Raw genomic sequence first — 18,080 nt, 5'->3', positions numbered from 1 at the left:
AGATAACATTGGTTATTCTTGGGAGTTGTATAACAGGAATTACACAAGCAACCGCAGAACACCACTGAATTTGCTTGCTTGTGGGGTCTCATATTTCTTGTTGTTGTGTTCAAAACTCAGTTCAACTCACAGAGACCCAGAAGAAATTGAGAAGCAGACCTTGGACGTGGTTACCACTGCACACTGGAGAAAGGTCTCTTTGTTTATTGTTACTACATTGATCAAAAAGTTGCCTATGAGACCTGGATAAGAAACTGCTTATCTCAGGTTGCTATAATGTAAAGAGATGCCAGTAGAAATTAGGCAGCACGGACAAAATTTGAAATTATATATGAGTATTTTAAGGGTGTGTGTGTGTCAATAGTAATTCTGCCTTATGGTTCTATAATGGTTTCTTTTTATTTGTTTTTAATGATGAGGTTTCGCTCTGTCACCCAGGCTGGATTACAGAGACATAACTATAGTTCTCCATAGCCTCGCCTCAAATTTTGGGGATCAAGCTATCCTCCCACCTCAACTTTCTGAGTCACTGGGGCTACAGTTGTGCCTGAAATGTTTCTTTACTTTTTGTTTGCATTAGAAATATTTCCCCAACCCATTCCATTTTCCGTATCTCTTAATTTTCTAAAATACGGGTGTTTTCTAAAACCAGGTCTAAACCCCACACACAGCTAAAATCCTCCAATAACTTCCATTACTTTGGTGATAAAATCAAAAATCATTAACAGAATTGAGAAATCCTTCCTGATCTGACTCTTACTTCCCTCCCCTGAGAGGCATGAAAGCATCATTTGGATTCTGTATTCTATGAGACCAGGTATCATGTTTCCTACCAGTCAGCATCAGTACTTGAAGACCATATTTACTTGCCATAACACCATGTTTTCAACTTCACAACTAGATATATAATAGTTCCTATTCCTCCAATTCCCTTCTTCAGCCCTTTTTTACTTGATCAGCACCTAGCTGATTCTAGCCTCAGCAAAGGCCTCACCTGCTCTATGTAGGAGGCTATCTCTGACCTTTCCAGAAGGGGTTAAGTATGCTGTCTTGTGTGTCCATATCTCCCTGTGCTTTCTTATATCTAGATCTCCAGCAGTCCCTGTTGTAACCACTCTTGTCACCACCATATCACAGCTCTTACCACAGTGAGCTCCTTGGGGCCAGTGACTGTATTTTTGTGTATTACTAAGGTGAATATACAAGGCAAGAATTTAATATTAGCTAGTTCATTTGATTCTGCCAAACCTCTATAATTAAGGAAGTAGAAAAGACCCCATAGCCTCCTCATTCAATAGGTAGCTGAGGTTTAGAGAGCTTAGTATCTTGTCCAAGGTCTTACAGCTAGTTAGGAACATAAACTAAAATCTGAAATTGAGATCTGTATTCTCTCTCTCTCTCTCTCTCTCTCTCTCTCTCTCTCTCTCTGTGTGTGTGTCTCTCTCTCCCCACCTCTATTCCAGCTTTCTCTTTGCCTGAACACACACACACACACACACACACACACACACACACTTTTACATGTTTCGACCATTGTGAATGAATTCTAGGTCAAGTTTATGATGTTAACCAGATATTCCAACCACTATGTGTTGATATGACTCTAAAAAGAAAAAGATTTCTGAAAGCATTTTGCAAGGCATTTATAGAAGTAAGAGATATGTTTCCATTTTATCACCACAACCTCCATTAAAAATTGGAAGCTATTATTCCTGGAGACTTCAGAATTTTCTTTGGAAATATCCTGCAATTCAAAAGGAAGTCTGACGCAGCCTCATAAAAATCTATGTTGCAATAGATGCTGTGTCACTGAAAACCACCGAAAAGACAGGGTTAAGAACACAAAGTGAGCTGCAAACCATATATGGAGAAACCCGTTTCTTAAAACTAGTGATGAACTCATGCTCCTTCTGTTTTCTCAAAGCTGAAGTCAGCTAGCTTTGTAAAGCTGCGGGCTGAGCACTCAGAAAGGCAATCACACTCAGAAACGGTGGCGGCTCCGGACTGCAGCCTCCGAAGGCTCCATGCCAGACAAAGCATGCGCGTCACGCTGGCTGCAGTAGCCTGGATGGTTTCTTTTGTCTCCAGTTATTCACACACAGCACACATTTTGCCAGATATCGAAGATGAAGATTTCATCAGAGACTGCGTTCGAATTCATAACAAGTTCCGTTCAGAGGTGAAACCAACAGCCAGTGATATGCTATACATGGTAAGGAAAATATCATTATTCATGACATAAGTCGGTCAGGAACAACTAATGTGTATTGACTTTGGTGTTAATGCCTTGGTAATCCTGAATGATTTTTTTGCATTGTGATTAATGTATGCAGTAAATTCACAATCTGTGATCATAGCGAATCCAGTTTAGCTCTCTTCTCAGCTGTTGTCATAAGCAAGTGCCACAGCACATTTCACTTCTGTTTTTTTTGGACACTTCCTGTTCTCTGGTTTTCAATAGAGTTTACTTCTCTTTTTGTTATTTTCTTCCCTGTTAATTTTTGTGATTTTGTTTCTTTTGGGGGTTTTGCCTCTAAATTTACTGTTTGTGTTGCTGACAATGTACTGAGTTGCTCAGGAAGGCAGCATGGCACCGGGGGAAAGGATGGGATTTTGATTCAGTAAGACTTGTGATTGAATTTCAGATCTGTGACTTTAAGCTGGTTTTTAACCTTTCTGAACTTCTTAGGATGTGGGCTATGGTGGTTATTAACTAATGCTGTGAAACACAGCACACACTATTTTGCCCATAACTGGCCTTCCGTGAAATGTCAGTTTTCCTCACTTAGATTCTAAATTCCATGAAACTAAATCATCATGTTTCCTACCAGCCCTACTCCGTGCTTGAAGACCGTATTTTGCAGAGGACTTACATGCAGCGGTATCTTCTCTTTTCTTATCTCACCTCATTTTCCATTCAGATTCCCACTGTACTCATCCCAGTTACATTTTAGATGAGCCCCCTATTGTTTAATTTCTGACCCCCTATTAATTAATGTTTCTTTTTGCAGACTTGGGATCCAGCACTAGCCCAAATAGCAAAAGCATGGGCCAGAAATTGCCAGTTTTCACATAATACACAGCTGAAACCACCCCACAAGCTGCACCCAAACTTCACTTCACTGGGAGAAAACATTTGGACTGGGTCTCTGTCCCTGTTTTCTGTGTCTTCCGCTATCACAGACTGGTATGACGAAATCCAGGACTATGACTTCAAGACTCGGAAATGCACAAAGGTCTGTGGCCACTACACTCAGGTAAGTGTCTGCCCTATATTTTCTTGAAACTGTCTTTTCCAGTGAGGAGAAAATTGTACTATGTGGTTCAGAAATACATAGTATGCTCGTAGGTCTGTAAATATAAGGGAGTTACAAACTTACTTTAGAAATAATAAATAGAACAGACTCCAATAACAGAGAAAATAGTACTTGAAAAGTTTAGTTGTGCAAACTAAACACATAATAGGTAATATGTGACGCCCACCAACGTGGACAAGCTTTGAAGGATTCCTATGGCAGCTGTTCTCCCATACGACTTTATTTTTGAGAAATCAAAGAACCTTATGAGTGAATGGATTTTCAGGTTCCATCTGGCACAAGTTTTAAATGGAATTTGAAGCAATTTTGGGGGGACTATAAAATTGAAAGAAACAAGCCTCTCAGACAGAAACAGCAGTAAGAACTGATGCACCACAACCTCTCATTCTCTCAAGCATTGACTGAAAACCTATGTGCCACCCACTGAGCGCCGTGTACTTTGCCACCCAAGGAAGCAGAAAAAGTCAGTTCCAGCCCAACAGAGACACCAATGTGTAAACTTATATGAACCGTTCTAAGGGTATTCTGCCCCCAGAATCCACATTAGTAGTCCCCGTAGCCACAGTCAGAGCCACCCATTGAGTTTTACTTTTATTTTTATTTTTACTCAAGCTGAGTCTGGCTCCCTAACCCTCCTTCACGTTTGCGGCGTGATGGAAACAACTCCCTAGGTAGCATCTGTCATAATCATCTTCCGGTGCTGCCTTCCTCTCCTGGCCACATTTTGTTTATTTACTTTCATTTCCTGGCCATCCTTGTCAAACTGATAACTTACCATACTTAACCTGTAACTGACTGTGTTTTTGGGGGCACAAAAATCTGTTGAAATGAGGTATGAAGGCAAAAACGTTTCTATCAAGGCAGTTACATTGAAATATTAGGTGGTTTTAAAGAGCAACATGTTGTTAGAAAAACTCTCTCACTCCAGCTCAGCCTTACAAAGCCTGTGATCTCATTTATGGTGTCACGGATGAACCAAGTTTGGCGCAGTTACAAAAGATCAGTATTGTAAGAGTAAAGTTGACTGATGTGAGTGAATTTTCATCTCAAGATTGTTGCAAGCAAAGGTGAGCTATCAAATCATCTCTAGGATCGATTTCTTTTTTGGAAATACGAATAAAATTTCTCCTAAATTTATCTCATAAACCAACAGTTTTGGTGTACATTTACAAATAAATTTAACCAGAAAGTAAGTTTCCTTAGATTCCAACAAGACCTAGGGGAGAAGAAAGCTAAATCTAGGTTCCCTACAAGTGGTACTTGGTACCATTATGCATTGTGGTATTTAAATACTCAGAAATAATTGTCATTTTGAGGGTGCCACTTCCATTTATTAGTCAGTGTTTAAGCTTCTACCTATACCAGGCACTGGTGGTTTGCTTAGTCCAGATTCTTGGAAAACAGAGCCTGAGACAATCGTGTATGAGCTAACATTTTACTGGGGTACAATCTTAGAGAAGTGGAAGTGAGGAGAAATAAGGAATGATCCAAGGAAGGAGGAGAAATACAGCTGGAAATGGTCCTTGACCCTCAGGAATTGACCTTTGGGAAGAGACTTACGTGTAAATGGATTATGACAGTGTTTGGCTGGTGCAATTTAGAGAAGCTGACGAAGCACCATGTGAACAAGGAGGACAGAGCAACTCACCCAGCCAAAGGGAAGCGTAAAGCTTCACACAGCGGGAGACACATGAGCTGGTACTAGAGAACTGAGTGGGAGTTTGTCAGATGAAAGGGAAAGGGAAGAGAATTCTCAGCAAGGTGTGGAAGGTATGCTACGTGTATGAATGAGCCTGGTAGTTTCGATGAATAGCAGGCAGCTCAGCATGCCAAATACAAAGAGGTCAAAAGACTGTAAAACTGACAACAGACTCCTAAACCATGCTCGGTACACAAGTTAAAACACTCCATGTTCATCATTCTAGGAAATTGAAAGAAGAGAAAACTTCAGCTTATATCATATGTACCTGAGATTTCGCAGATGGCCATTCCAAAATTAACTGAGCTTACTTGCAAAATTTCCCCTTACGTCTAAGGGAGAAAAGAAGGGCTAATATTTTGGTCATGAGAAAACTCATTTTCCAAAACCCAGTCCCATACATACAGACATTAAAACCCAAGCTGAGTGATCCTAACAGGAGTGATCCTCTTTTTTATTTTGAGACAGAGTCTCGCTCTGTCGCCAGGTGGAGTGCAGTGGCGCGATCTCAGCTCACTGCAACCTCCGCCCAGAAGTGATCCTCTTTAAGAGACCACTGCATTCTACCCCCACTTTAGAAGAGGGACATTCATCATGGGGAGAAAGTCTAAGAACCCTCTGGACTGGGAAAATACAGCAGAGCAACCACTTTTTTAATGGGCATAGTGTTGAGCTCTCTACATTGAAGACCTCATTCGATTATCACCACAAATCTATTAAGGAGATGTTATTACCCACAGGTGAATAAACAGACTTGGGGGGGGGTTAATAAGTTGTTTCCCTGATTTCATTTAGCTAGTACGAGGAAGAGTTGAGATTCAGATATTAGTTCTATTGGAAGGCTTAAATAATAAAATGTGTGTAAATTAGCTAATAAAATGCTAATATTTAGTAGGCATTGAACGAAGGGTAGATCCCTTAAATCAGCTGGTTTTCCAGCACTTATAATGGAAGAGGGATCTGATAGCTAGGTAAAAAACTCCATTTTCATCCTGACAAGAAATCTTCCTGGGGGACTCAAAACTTCTCCATTGCTGTGTTAAATTCATCCTGGACAGTTACTTGAAGTGGATATTATAACCTCCTACTTATACTCATCTTCTCATCAAAAATCAAGCTATTCACAGATTTTGGCGGATCATGGGAGGTTGTACAGAATAAAGAAAATAGATTCAGACCCATTGTCTCCTCACAAAATGTATGATATTTCTTGATGTGTTCATTCAACACTTTAGCTTTGTCTTCACTAGAGATAGACTGGCATTGAGGGAAAATTCTGGTGTATAAAATGGAAGATTATTCCAACTTGACATTCTGTTGCTGTGACAGTTCAGCTTTACAAAGTTTGGAATTAGTTTGAATAAAATAGGCAGGGTAGCAGATTACTTGGGTTTGATAGTGCCAAGACTTCCCACTAGATGGCACTACTGATTTTATTTTAGTTTTTCTCTCCCTGCCTCCTCCCACCCTCTTGATATTTTTATTTTTATACTCTGATAGAACCATGGAAATGTGACATGTTTCAAAATTTCTGTAGCAGGTTTCATATATGTTACAGTGTTACCATACTCCTGGTAGTGAAACAGATGAGCTCATACAAAGCATTGAAAGGGAAAGGTGGTGGGAAGGGGTTGTGGGTCTATAAGGGAGACACCTTCCTTCCCTCTGGGTTCCCCAGATGCAGCGATTTTGTAAGAAAGATATAGAGAGTGGTTCCCAGTTCTGGAGAGCTTGCTAAAAGAGAAAACACTCTGAAAGCATCTTGCTGAGGCTATGGACTGTCCTCACAGTACTTCATGGTCAAGCAGAATTACGTTCCAATCTTTTATCTATAAAAATAAGTGCAACAACATTTATTGAGTTTTTATAAGGATTAAGCATGATGTCACTTGTAAAATGCTTAATGATACACCTAAGTTCTCAATAATGAGTAGCTCCTATTATAATTACGGTTTTTTGTTTACTATAGTAAAAGAAAAAACATACAACAGAAACCTGCCTGATAAAGAAAAATTAATGTGTTAAGAATTTTTAAGAGAAGAAACATAGTGGTAAAGGAATGAAACAAGAATGTTTGCTGAGTGCTTGTTATGTTCTAGAAGCTCATTTAAAACTTCAAAAAAGGCCTGTGGAGTTAGTATTGTTATTATCCTCATTTAATAGATAAGAAACCTAAGGCCAATGTCACACTGTAAGTGGCAAAGCTTGAATATGAGCTCAACCCTTTGTGGCTCCAAAGCCCACAAGTTTAACCCAAAACCTGAGTGCCCATGAAACTTTTAGCAGAGATCAACTTGGATAGATAGATAAAACTATGGTACATCCATGCAATAAATATTACTCATCAATAAAAGGCAATGACTACTAATGAATACAACACATGTTTATACCAAGTGAAAGAAGCCAAATTCAAAAGCTGTATTTAGACTGGTTCCATTTGTGTAACCTTCTGGAAAAGGCAAAACTACAGAAACAGATTAATGATTGCTGGGGTCTGGGGATGGGGGTTGAGCACAAAGGGGTACAAGGGGAATTTTCTGGGGCAGTAAAAATATTCTATATCTTGAATGTGTTAGTGGCTACACAACTATATTCTTTTGTCAAAATTTGTAGAAAGGTACAACTAAAAATCATAAATGTTACTGTATGTTTATTATACCCTAATAAACCTGACTTTTAAAAAAGAAGCCAACTGAAACACAAAATGAATGGTAACTAACATCTGTACTCTTCTGGGGAAAAAGTATTAAAATGTGGAAGAGATCTAAATATTAAGAATACTTTTGATACAACAACACTAAGGAAGAAAGTGCTCAAAGACCAAAGGATAAAAATATAAAATGAGCCAAGGTGATAGTAAAAAAAGAGACCACTGAACACAGTTAGCATGCATAGGAATCACCTGAGGAACTTGTGAGAATGCAGATTCCAAAAGCAACTCCAGTGAATGGCATTCAGGGGGTCTGAGATGAGCCCACAATCTGCACTTTAAACAGAGCACCCCAGGTAAAATCACTTTGAGATACGTGAATAAAATTAAGAAATTTTAAAAATAAAACTGAATAGAAAGCAGCAGTTTAAGGATCAGACCTGAGGATTAACAGCCCTTATAAAGCTGTGTTTTCTCAGTGAGACAGAGGCCTAAGCTGCTTCATTGCCTATCCCAGCTGGAGTTCCGGGCTGGAGTTCCCTGCAGAAGATTCCTGGGGATAAAGAAATGTTTCTAGGGAGTACCCCTTTTAGCGCATGGAGTAGGGAAGTACACTCTCTCTTGCCCAAGGAGGGTACCCTCTCCAGTTGCCAAACCAAGAAGAAGGCAGCCCACACTCTGCCCACCGTCTCCCTAGTCATGTCCCCACCTCTACCACACCTTTAAATCTTGGAGAAGCTGAGACTCCAACCTCAGCTCCCCTCTTCCCTCACTTCCTACTCTCCCTCCGGGTGTTACAGGAAAGGGGTTGGGATCCAAACCCCAAGAGAGGGTTCTTAAATCTCACGCAAGAAATAATTCAGGGTGAATCCGTAAAGTGAAGGTAAGTTTCTTAAGAAAGTAAAGGAATAGGCCAGGGACAGGGGCTCATGCCTATAATCCCAACACTTTGGGAGGTCGAGGCCGGCAGATCACCTGAGGTCAGGAGTTCGAGACCAGCCTGGCCAACATGGAGAAACTTCATTTCTACTAAAAATACAAAAATTAGCTGGGCATGGTGGTGCATGCTTGTAATTCCAGCTACTCCTAAGGCTGACGCAGGAGAATTACTTGAAACTGGGAGGTGGAGGTTGTGGTGAATTGTACTCCAGCCTGGGCAACAAGAGCAAAACTCCGTCTCAAAAAAAAAAAAAAAAGTATAAAGGAATATAACCATAAAATTGGGCCACCAGCAGCCCTCAGGACTGCTCTATGGCTACTCCATGGAGTAGATAAAAGATATGGAGTAGCCATAGAGCAGTCCTGAGGGCTGCTGATGGCCCAACTTTATGGTTATTTCTTTATCAAATGCTAAATAAGGGGTAGATTATTCATGCCTCCCCTTTTTAGACCATAGAGGGTAATCTCCTGATGTCACGGCATTTGTAAACTGTCATGGCACTGGTGGGAGTGTAGCAGTGAGGACACAGAGGTCGTACTCATCACCATCTTGGTTTTGGTGGGTTTTAGCTGGCTTCCTTACTGCAACCTGTTATATCAGCAAGGTCTTTGACCTGTATCTTGTGCTGACCTCCTACATCCCCTGTGACTTAGAATATCTAACCATCTGGGAATGCAGACCAGTAGGTCTCGGCCCCATTTTACTCAGCCCCTATTCAAGATGCTATTCAAGTTTCGAGTTCCTAGGGCTGGGCATGGTGACTCATGCCTGTAGTTCCAGCACTTTGGGAGGCCGAGGCAGGCCCATCACCTGAGGTCAGGAGTTTAAGATCAGCCTCACCAACATGGTGAAACCTCATCTCTACTAAAATTCTAAGATTAGCTGGGCATGGTGCTCATGCTGCTCATGCCTATAATCCCAGCTACTTGGGAGCCTGAAGCAGGAGAATTGCTTGAACCTGGGAGGTGGAGGTTGTAGCGAGCCAAGATCACACCATTGCACTCCAGCCTGGGCAACAAGAGCAAAACTCCATCTTGGAAAAAAAAAAAAAAAATACAGGGAATGAATTTCATTTATTTTTAAAGTAAATTTCATTTCTTCATTTTCTGCCGCCACACTGGCTTTTCTTTCAGTTGGGTGAATGGGTCATGGGTCAACCCCACCCTGGGTTCACATAGGATGTTGCCCTCTGCTGGAAGACTCCAAACCAGCTCATCCCGGCTCCAGCTTCACCTCATTTCTTCAGAGAAGGACCCCGAGCCATCCATGCCCTTAGCACCCTCCACTTCCCCTTTACGATCGTCAAAACCCTCGCCTGATGAGTTTCATGACTGCTTTTTTCTAAGTTTTGTGAAGGTTCCCAGTGGTTCTACCTCATTCATTTTTGTGTCCCCTGTGTTTAGCACAGTTCTACAAAATTGCTCAAAAACTTATGAGTAAAAAAAATAATTTAAAATACAATTTGATATTGCTGTAAAAAGGAGTACATTTAATTGCTGGTTGTGTCCATCTTTAAATTATTCTTCTTTAGCCTTTTGTGACACCAAATACTCTTGGTCAAGATGAGCTATATAGTTGAATTTGTGGAGCCCAGTGCAAAATGAAAATGTGGAACCTTTTGTTCGGAAAGCAAGGGAAAAGATATATGACAGCACTGATCTAAACCAAGCATGGAGCTCTTTTGAGTGAAGGATCCCATGTAACAGGGCAGGTCGCTCTGTTCTTGGTTTCCCCCTACATCACTGACCACTCCTTTCAGTCTGTTTTGCTGGCTGGTTTTGTATTTGCTTGCATTATCCCAGGTTCTCATTTACTTTATTATATTTGCCGGTGTAATCTAATCTTGTCCCATGTCTTCCAGATTGACATCTCTAGCATTACCCCGTCCTCTGGACTGCAGCAGCCAAGTCAATTTTCACTTGATGTTTAACAGGCATCTCAAAATTAACATGTCCTGAACCCCCTGCCCATGCTCCCACCTACCCTTCTCCTTCCCTCGTTTTTTGCATCTCAGTAAATGTTGCTCAGGCCCCAACCCAAAACTGTATTTTTCCCCTCTTACCCTGCACTCAAAATAAAAGCAAATCCTTTAGCTTTACCTCTAAGCTGAGTCATGAACCTGATTCTCAGGAACACCACTGGCATTATCCAAGTGTGAGTCACTATCTTCTCATTCTTGTACCATTGAAACAGCCTCCAAAATTACCTCCTTTCTGTTTCCCTTGCTCTTCTCAGTCCGTTTACTTCATAACCACCAAAGTCATCTTTCCAAGACACGAAAAAGAACATACCACTCACAAGAATCTCCGCAGTCTGTTTCTCTGCCTTTGACTTCATTGCTTACAACTCTTCCCCAGCTCATCAGATCTCAGCTTTGCTTGCTTTCTTCCTGCCACGCTAGCATGCCAAGCAAATTCCATCTCAGGGCCTTTCTCCCTGGTATTCTCTCTGCTTGGAATGCTCTTCCTCCATTGGTTAAGTTTCCTGAATGTTTGTCCCAAGTGCTGCATCCTCATCGTCCAATTCTCAGTTCAAATGCTTCCTATTCAGAGATGTCTTCCCTGAGCACCCAAGTAAAATCAGCACCACCTCAACAGCAATCACTCTGTATTGCATTATCCTGTTTTATTTCTTCATTGTACTGTCAAAAATTATCTTATTGCTTATGTTTATTTCATACACAAACAACAATAATAGTAACTGCAGGTCTATCCAGCTGATTTCTGAGCATCTAAAACTTCCTGAGTTTTAAGCACTCTAACTGGAGTGGATACACCTCACCATGTTTATGAAGAACTAATCATACCCAAATATTTATCTTATTGTTTCTCTCTGTTAAAAATCCTTATTTCTTTTCAGGTGGTTTGGGCAGATAGTTACAAAGTTGGTTGTGCAGTTCAATTTTGCCCTAGAGTTTCCGGCTTTGAGAGTCTTTCCAATGGAGCACATTTTATATGCAACTATGGACCAGGGTAAGTGCTGAGAATCCTCTCATCCCGCAGAACAACAAAAATATTATTTTAGAAGTATTCCTCTTCATTATAGAAAATCTGGATAATAAAGTATAAAGAAAAAAGTAACATAACCCTTAATTCTTCTGCCGAGAGATATACTTCATTAACATTCTTGTACATTTTTCTTGGATTGAGAGAGAGAGAGAGAGAGAGAGAGAGTGTGTGTGTGTGTGTGTACATACATCCTTTATATATACTACATAAATACATATGCACATATTTTTAAGAGTGGTAAGACTAGGGAGGCTGAGGCAGGAGAATTGCTTGAACCTAGGAGGGCTGCAGTGAGCCGAGGTCGCGCCACTGCACTCCAGCCTGGCGCCTGGTGACGGAGTGAGACTCTGTCTCAAAAAAAAAAGTGTGGTAAGAAAGAGTGGTAAGACTAAAATGTTTGTCAGGGACACAGATTGTATATGATAGTAATACAATGAAGTGGAAGAACGGATGTTATGTTTATTGGTTAAAAACTTAGCAATTTTATGCAATTTTCAAAACAAAACAATTCAATTCCTCAACTTATATAACCTATTTCATTTACTTTTGACAGTTGTTTTTAAAACAGATACAGTTCCCACTTTGGGAACAGGGAAAACACCTTCCTCCTCCTTTCTTGTAACTTACATATGTGTGCTTGGGTCATACCCATGTTTAGAAAACTGATCATCCTGAAAATGCATATTTTCTATTTTTCACTTAAAACTATGCTATGAACATTTTTCCCCTTATCAAAATTTTAAGTGATTTTAATCATAAAAACAATGATAAATTATGTTTATATAATGCTTACAATGAACACAGCACTGTTAACGTGCTTCATGTATTAACTTAATCTTCATTAAAAGCTTATGAGAGGGGCCCTATTACTACCCCTGTGTGGCAAATGAGAACAGCAAGCCATGAGCAGGGTGAATAACCTGCCCAGTCCTACAGTTAGTGAATATCATTGCTGGACTTTGATCTGGCTGTCTGGCTCCAGAATCCATGCTCTTGATGGTAGCACAACAGTTTATCCTGTTGAAGAATTGATTGTTCAGTATATTTTCTTTTAATATATGATGAATAACCTTGTGTATATATCTGCAGTCACTTCTATTTCCCCACAATTCCTTGAGATGATACTAGCCTGTAAAGAGTATGACCACTTTTGTTTTATTTTTAAATACATATTACTAAATTACATTGCACCATTACATCAGTTTGTATTTAGGGATTATAATTTCCTAGTATTTTCTAATTTGATGGAAATGGCATTTCATTTGTTTTCTTTTGCATATCTGATTACTAGTAATTATACATTTCTTTACATATTTATATTCCTTTTTCTGTGAATCATGGGGGCTGCACATTTTTCTACTAGAATGATTTTCTTATTTATAATAGTTGTTTACATTTTAAAGCTTTTTAACCCTTTGCTATATATGATGATCTTTAATTTGTTGCTTTTGAATTTTGTTTGGATTACTGGAGATTGGTTGAAAGAAACCCATGTGCAGAAGACATGCTTGATAATATTCTGATTGAGTGTTGTAGGTATGAAGGAGGAGACAAACCAAGTGTCATTCAGAAGATGACAGCTTTGACTTAATATCCTAGAGTCGGAAAATAAAACCCAGAAAAAAGCAGACAAAGCCATGGTTCAGTCAGTGGTAACTTTTTATGACTTCGTTTTTTTTTTTTTTTTTTTTTTTTTTTTTGCTACAAGGATTTTTTTTTTGAGGCAGGGTCTCTAGCTCTGTCACTCAGGCTAGAGTACAGTAGCTCGCTTATGATTCACTGCAGCCTTAACCTCCCAGGCTTAAGCGATCCTCCCAACTCAGCCTTCCTAGTACCTGAGACTACAGGCACATACCACTATGTCCAGCTAATTTTTTGTAGAGACAGGGTTTTGCCACATTGCCCAGGCTGGTATCCAACTCCTGGGCTCAAGTGATCCACCTGCCTCAGCCTCCCAGAGTGTTGGGATTATAGGCATGAGCCACCACACCTGACCTCATATGACATTTTTAATGGTTAAGATACAGTTAATGTACTGTGTGACCCTGGACAAGTTAGTTAACTCTGAATCTCAGTTTAATCTCCAATAGACCAGGATAACGGTACCTACCACTTAGAGTAGCTATGAAAGTTACAAGAGAAAGCTTTGTAAAATACCAGGCATATGTAATGCCTGGCAATGGTGAATGTTTTATAAGTATTCATGATTTTTGTTCACTATATTAAAGTGCAAATGTGAATTTCCCTGCTTTAGACTCACTTATCTTCAGAGTTATAAACAATATTAAATTGTAAAACTTATAACCAAAGTTAAAATCCTTCCATAAAGATTGAGTAACTTCAAATATTCATTTATTCAACAAATATTTGTTTACTGAGCTCCAAAGGAGAACAAGGCAGTCTCTGCCTTTATGAGAGTAATATTTATGGGGCAAACAGATAATAAAAATACAAGTGAAATAACTGCATCATTATAAGGGAAATTAAGAAAATATAAATAATACTGTAATAGAAACTATCAATAGGCAAAGCCCCTATTTAATCAGGGAAGAGCTTCCTGTGATGTATTTAAGCTTAGGCACGAAGAATGAGAAGGAATCAGACATAAGAACTTCTGGAACAGCTGTCTGTTCCAGAGAAAAGAACAGCAAGACTCTGTGAAGAAAAGTTTGGCAAGTTTAAACCACAGAGATCTGCGCCCTGCATCCATTGAACAGATGAAATGGTGGGGAGGAAGGCAGTGCCAATCTAGCAGGAACGTTTAGATCATGGCAAAGTTTACATAAGAAGCCATCCAAGTATATTAAGCAGGGGAGTGATGAGACCTTTAAATTTGGAGATCAGTCAGGATGGAAAATGGATTAGAGGAGCATAAAACATAAAACACAAAACACAAGAGACCACTTAGGATGGTCCTCCTTTCCCTCTGCCTTCTGAGGTGTTATTTTCTTTCTAGATACAAAGAAAAAGTTGTAGGCCCCCATTTCACATAACCTTAGGAGGTCCAGTATCCTCCCCAGTGTTTCTGAGGATACCGCAGAATGGGGTCTGGGATGCTTAATCCTCCAGTTGCCTGTAACACACTCTTAATTTCCCCTGGGCACCACTCAACAAGGGTATGGTGTGTAACCGATCTTTACTCAGAGTGAATTCACAGAGGAGAGGATTATAGCACAAAAGAGGAAAAAACTTTGACCTCAAGATAGTATCAGTGTGCTTAGGCCGTCACTGCCTTAGGGACCCTTACTCATATTTATATTTTTCTTTTTTTGAGAGAGAGTCTCGCTCTGTCACCCTGGCTGGAGTCAGTGGCGTGGTTTGGCCAACTGCAACCTCTGCCTCCCAGGTTCAAGTGATTCTCCTACCGTAGCCTCCTGAGTAGCTGTAGCTGGGACTACAGGCACCTACCACCATGCCTGGCTAAATTTTGTAATTTTAGTAGAGACAGCATTTCACCATGTTGGCCAGGCTGGTCTCGAACTCCTGACCTCATGATTTACCCACCGTAGCCTCCCAAAGTGCTGGGATTACAGGTGTGAGCCACCACACCCGACCCTTATCTTTTTCTTCAAAAATCTGTCTTCTTTATTCTCCAAGGTCCCACAACCAACCCTCTTCTCTCTCAAGCTATCCGGGAAATCATTGAAATGTCTTGCCGCTTTATTGGGCTGAATACTTCAGGTCCCACTGTCTTAATACTCCTTTCTAGACAAATCCAAGCCTTGCCAGCAGCATGTTTTTCACAAGATGAATTCAACCATTTCCATAGACCTCACAACTGTCTTGGTTTTTAGCTTATTTTTAAGTAGCATTTTTTACCCTTTCCTTTACAGTTTGGAATGCACAACTAAGTATCATAAATGATTTTATTAAAACCATTCTAGAACTTAAACCACCTAGTAAATACTGTGCTTATTAACAATGAAAGACATTCCAATGATTAATGACTGTTTTGGACATATTTTAAATTGCTAACAGAATTTCTACTATATTACCTTTTTATCCATGGTGTAGAGTAAGCACAAGACAAATTTCTGAAGCAACTTAAAATCTGGAGCAAAATGAGATAAAAACATATATTTGGGGTTGGAAATAAGGTGTCATAAAGTTGTGTATCTAAGGTGAGAGTTCTCAACTTTGGAGGTAATTGTAGAGTACTGAGGAGAGGAGGACCATAAACTTTGATTAGAAAAAACATTTTATCTTTCTTTTCACTAACCTCTATTAAAAATAACATTTCCTTTCATTATGAATGAAGATAACACTCCACCATCATATTAGCAATAAATGTGACTTTGAGTTACCAGTATCATCTTTGTAAATATCAGATATTTTCATACCATATTCCAGTTGCTGCAGAGATCTCAAAATATAGTTTATGTTCATCACTACTTTGAAACTAATAGCCCCTTTCTAGACCTTAATAGGGAAACACATATTATTGTAACACAAGTCTAGTTTTAAACAGTTTGATAACTATTTCAATTTAATTGGTTTCCTTTATAATCCTATGTATTTTATGCATTTAATAACAAACTATGTTGAGAAAGAGCCCATGGTCTTCACCAGGCTGCTAAAGGGTACAATTACACAAAGTTTAGAACTTTTTCCAAAAGCAGGGTTCCAAAAAAGATTAGTGCAATGGCATGTTCATTGAGATAAATGTGCAGCCTCTGACGATTCTTACTACTATGAGGATATTTATGAGGATTTAAAGTGCTTGGGTATTACTTCACTTCTAGTCTGTGACCTTGGTCAATTACTTATACTCTGTGCCTCAACCTCTAGCTATACAATGGGGATAAATAGATAATACTAACTTCTCCATAGGGTTTTTGTGAAGATTGTTTCATTCAAGGGTGTTTAGAACAAAGACAAGCACATAATGAGTGCTCACTAGCTAGTAGCTATTAGTCATATCACATCTTGTATGTGAAAACAATTTTCACTTTAGAAATTCCCCCATGCCATTATTTATTATTCTTTTTGGAAGGTACTTACTCCAGCCAAATGGCTCCTATCCAGTGAAAACTATGGAGGACTGACCAACTGACAAGATTGAATGTGGGTCAACATAGCTTTTCTAAGACGGACGGTTTTTTGAATGGCAGTAATCATATAAGCCAGAGGGTAGGTAAAGAGAAGGAGGGAGCACAGCTCTGGAATGAAAGCTAGGTTTCCTCTGACTCTGAAATGTATAAATTGTGATTAAAGACAAGTTACTAATTTCTTACATCTTTTGTCTCCTTATCTGTAAAACAAACAATAACTTCCTCCCAGAGTTGTCACAGTTAAATGGAATGCAGATTAAAACAGGTTTGTAGACATAGGTACATAGAATGAACTCTGCAAATATTAGCAGCCTTCCATTTCTGCTTTCCTGTCTTCACTTCTATCACCAACTCTCTGAACCTTTGTACTTCATTCTACTATTCTTCTGGATTTAGTTAAGGATTCATAGTAAATTGCAATATTAAAAAACCTAAAAACTCCTAATGGACATCCTCCTTCTACTTTACAGAGGCAATTACCCAACTTGGCCATATAAGAAAGGAGCCACCTGCAGTGCCTGCCCCAATAATGACAAGTGTTTGGACAATCTCTGTGGTGAGTAAAAGGAAGAGTCTACCAATAGAATAACTTAATAGTAACCTGTAACTTTCTACAGAATTAAAAATGAAACCATTTGTTTTATCCTAATGACTGCCTTCAAGGAAATTGGCATCAAGTAGCAATTAAACTAATGGCCTACTGTTCTAGGAATATGTGTAAGATAAACTTAAATGTGAAAATCACATTCTTTTTATTTAGTTCTAATTGGTCAAAGAAAAAGTATGCTATAGACTAATGTTCCTAAGACTTGCTTATTTCAGCAAGATCAAAAATAAGTATAACAGGTCATCCAAACAGATTCTGCATTCTGTAGTCCTACCTGCCCAAGGCGCTCAGGGTTTGAATCTTCATCTGTAGAACTAAACAAATGAATTAAAGCTGCAACAGGCCATGCACGGTGGCTCACGCCTGTAATCCCAGAACTTTGGGAGGCCAAGGCAGGTGAATCATTTGAGGTCAGGAGTTCAAAACCAGCCTGGCCAACATGGGTAAAACCCCATCTCTACTAACACAAAAATTAGCTGGGTGTGGTGGTGGGTGCCTGTATTCCCAGCTACTCAGGAGGCTGAGGCAGGAGAATTGATTGAGCCAGGGAGGCGGAGGTTGCAGTGAGCAGAGATTGTGCCACTGCACTCCAGCCTGGGCGACAGAGTGAGACTCTGTCTAAAAGAAATAAAAATAGAATAAATAAAGCTGCAACATGGCACTTTTATTAGCCAGACAGCATTTAATGAAAAAGTGTAGAAGCTGCATGCAGGTAAATTTCCAAGGATGTTTTACTAAAAATCCAAGCAAAATTCTGCTTTGTGATTTTGAAATATTAGTAATTGACCAAAATTTTATTTCTGGTTCT

At 39.5% G+C, this 18,080-nt stretch overlaps 1 protein-coding gene across 1 annotated transcript in view; it reads left to right on the top strand.

The window, feature by feature from the left end:
* The first annotated feature begins 1,841 nt into the window (after window positions 1-1,841).
* The window catches only part of GLIPR1 (GLI pathogenesis related 1), a 19,016-nt gene continuing 2,777 nt past the window's right edge, over window positions 1,842-18,080 (top strand). Inside the window, exons 1-4 of the mRNA XM_017530635.2 lie at window positions 1,842-2,212; window positions 3,012-3,257; window positions 11,466-11,578; window positions 17,136-17,221. Of these exons, the coding sequence (XP_017386124.1) occupies window positions 2,039-2,212; window positions 3,012-3,257; window positions 11,466-11,578; window positions 17,136-17,221 (619 nt within the window). The 5' untranslated portion in view covers window positions 1,842-2,038. The remainder of the gene's footprint in view (window positions 2,213-3,011; window positions 3,258-11,465; window positions 11,579-17,135; window positions 17,222-18,080) is intronic.

This window comes from Cebus imitator, unplaced genomic scaffold (assembly GCF_001604975.1).
Source record: "Cebus imitator isolate Cc_AM_T3 unplaced genomic scaffold, Cebus_imitator-1.0 Scaffold67, whole genome shotgun sequence".
Lineage (NCBI taxonomy): Eukaryota > Metazoa > Chordata > Mammalia > Primates > Cebidae > Cebus > Cebus imitator.
Note: the sequence above shows the minus strand (reverse complement) of the source record. Positions and strands in the feature narration are given on the sequence as shown.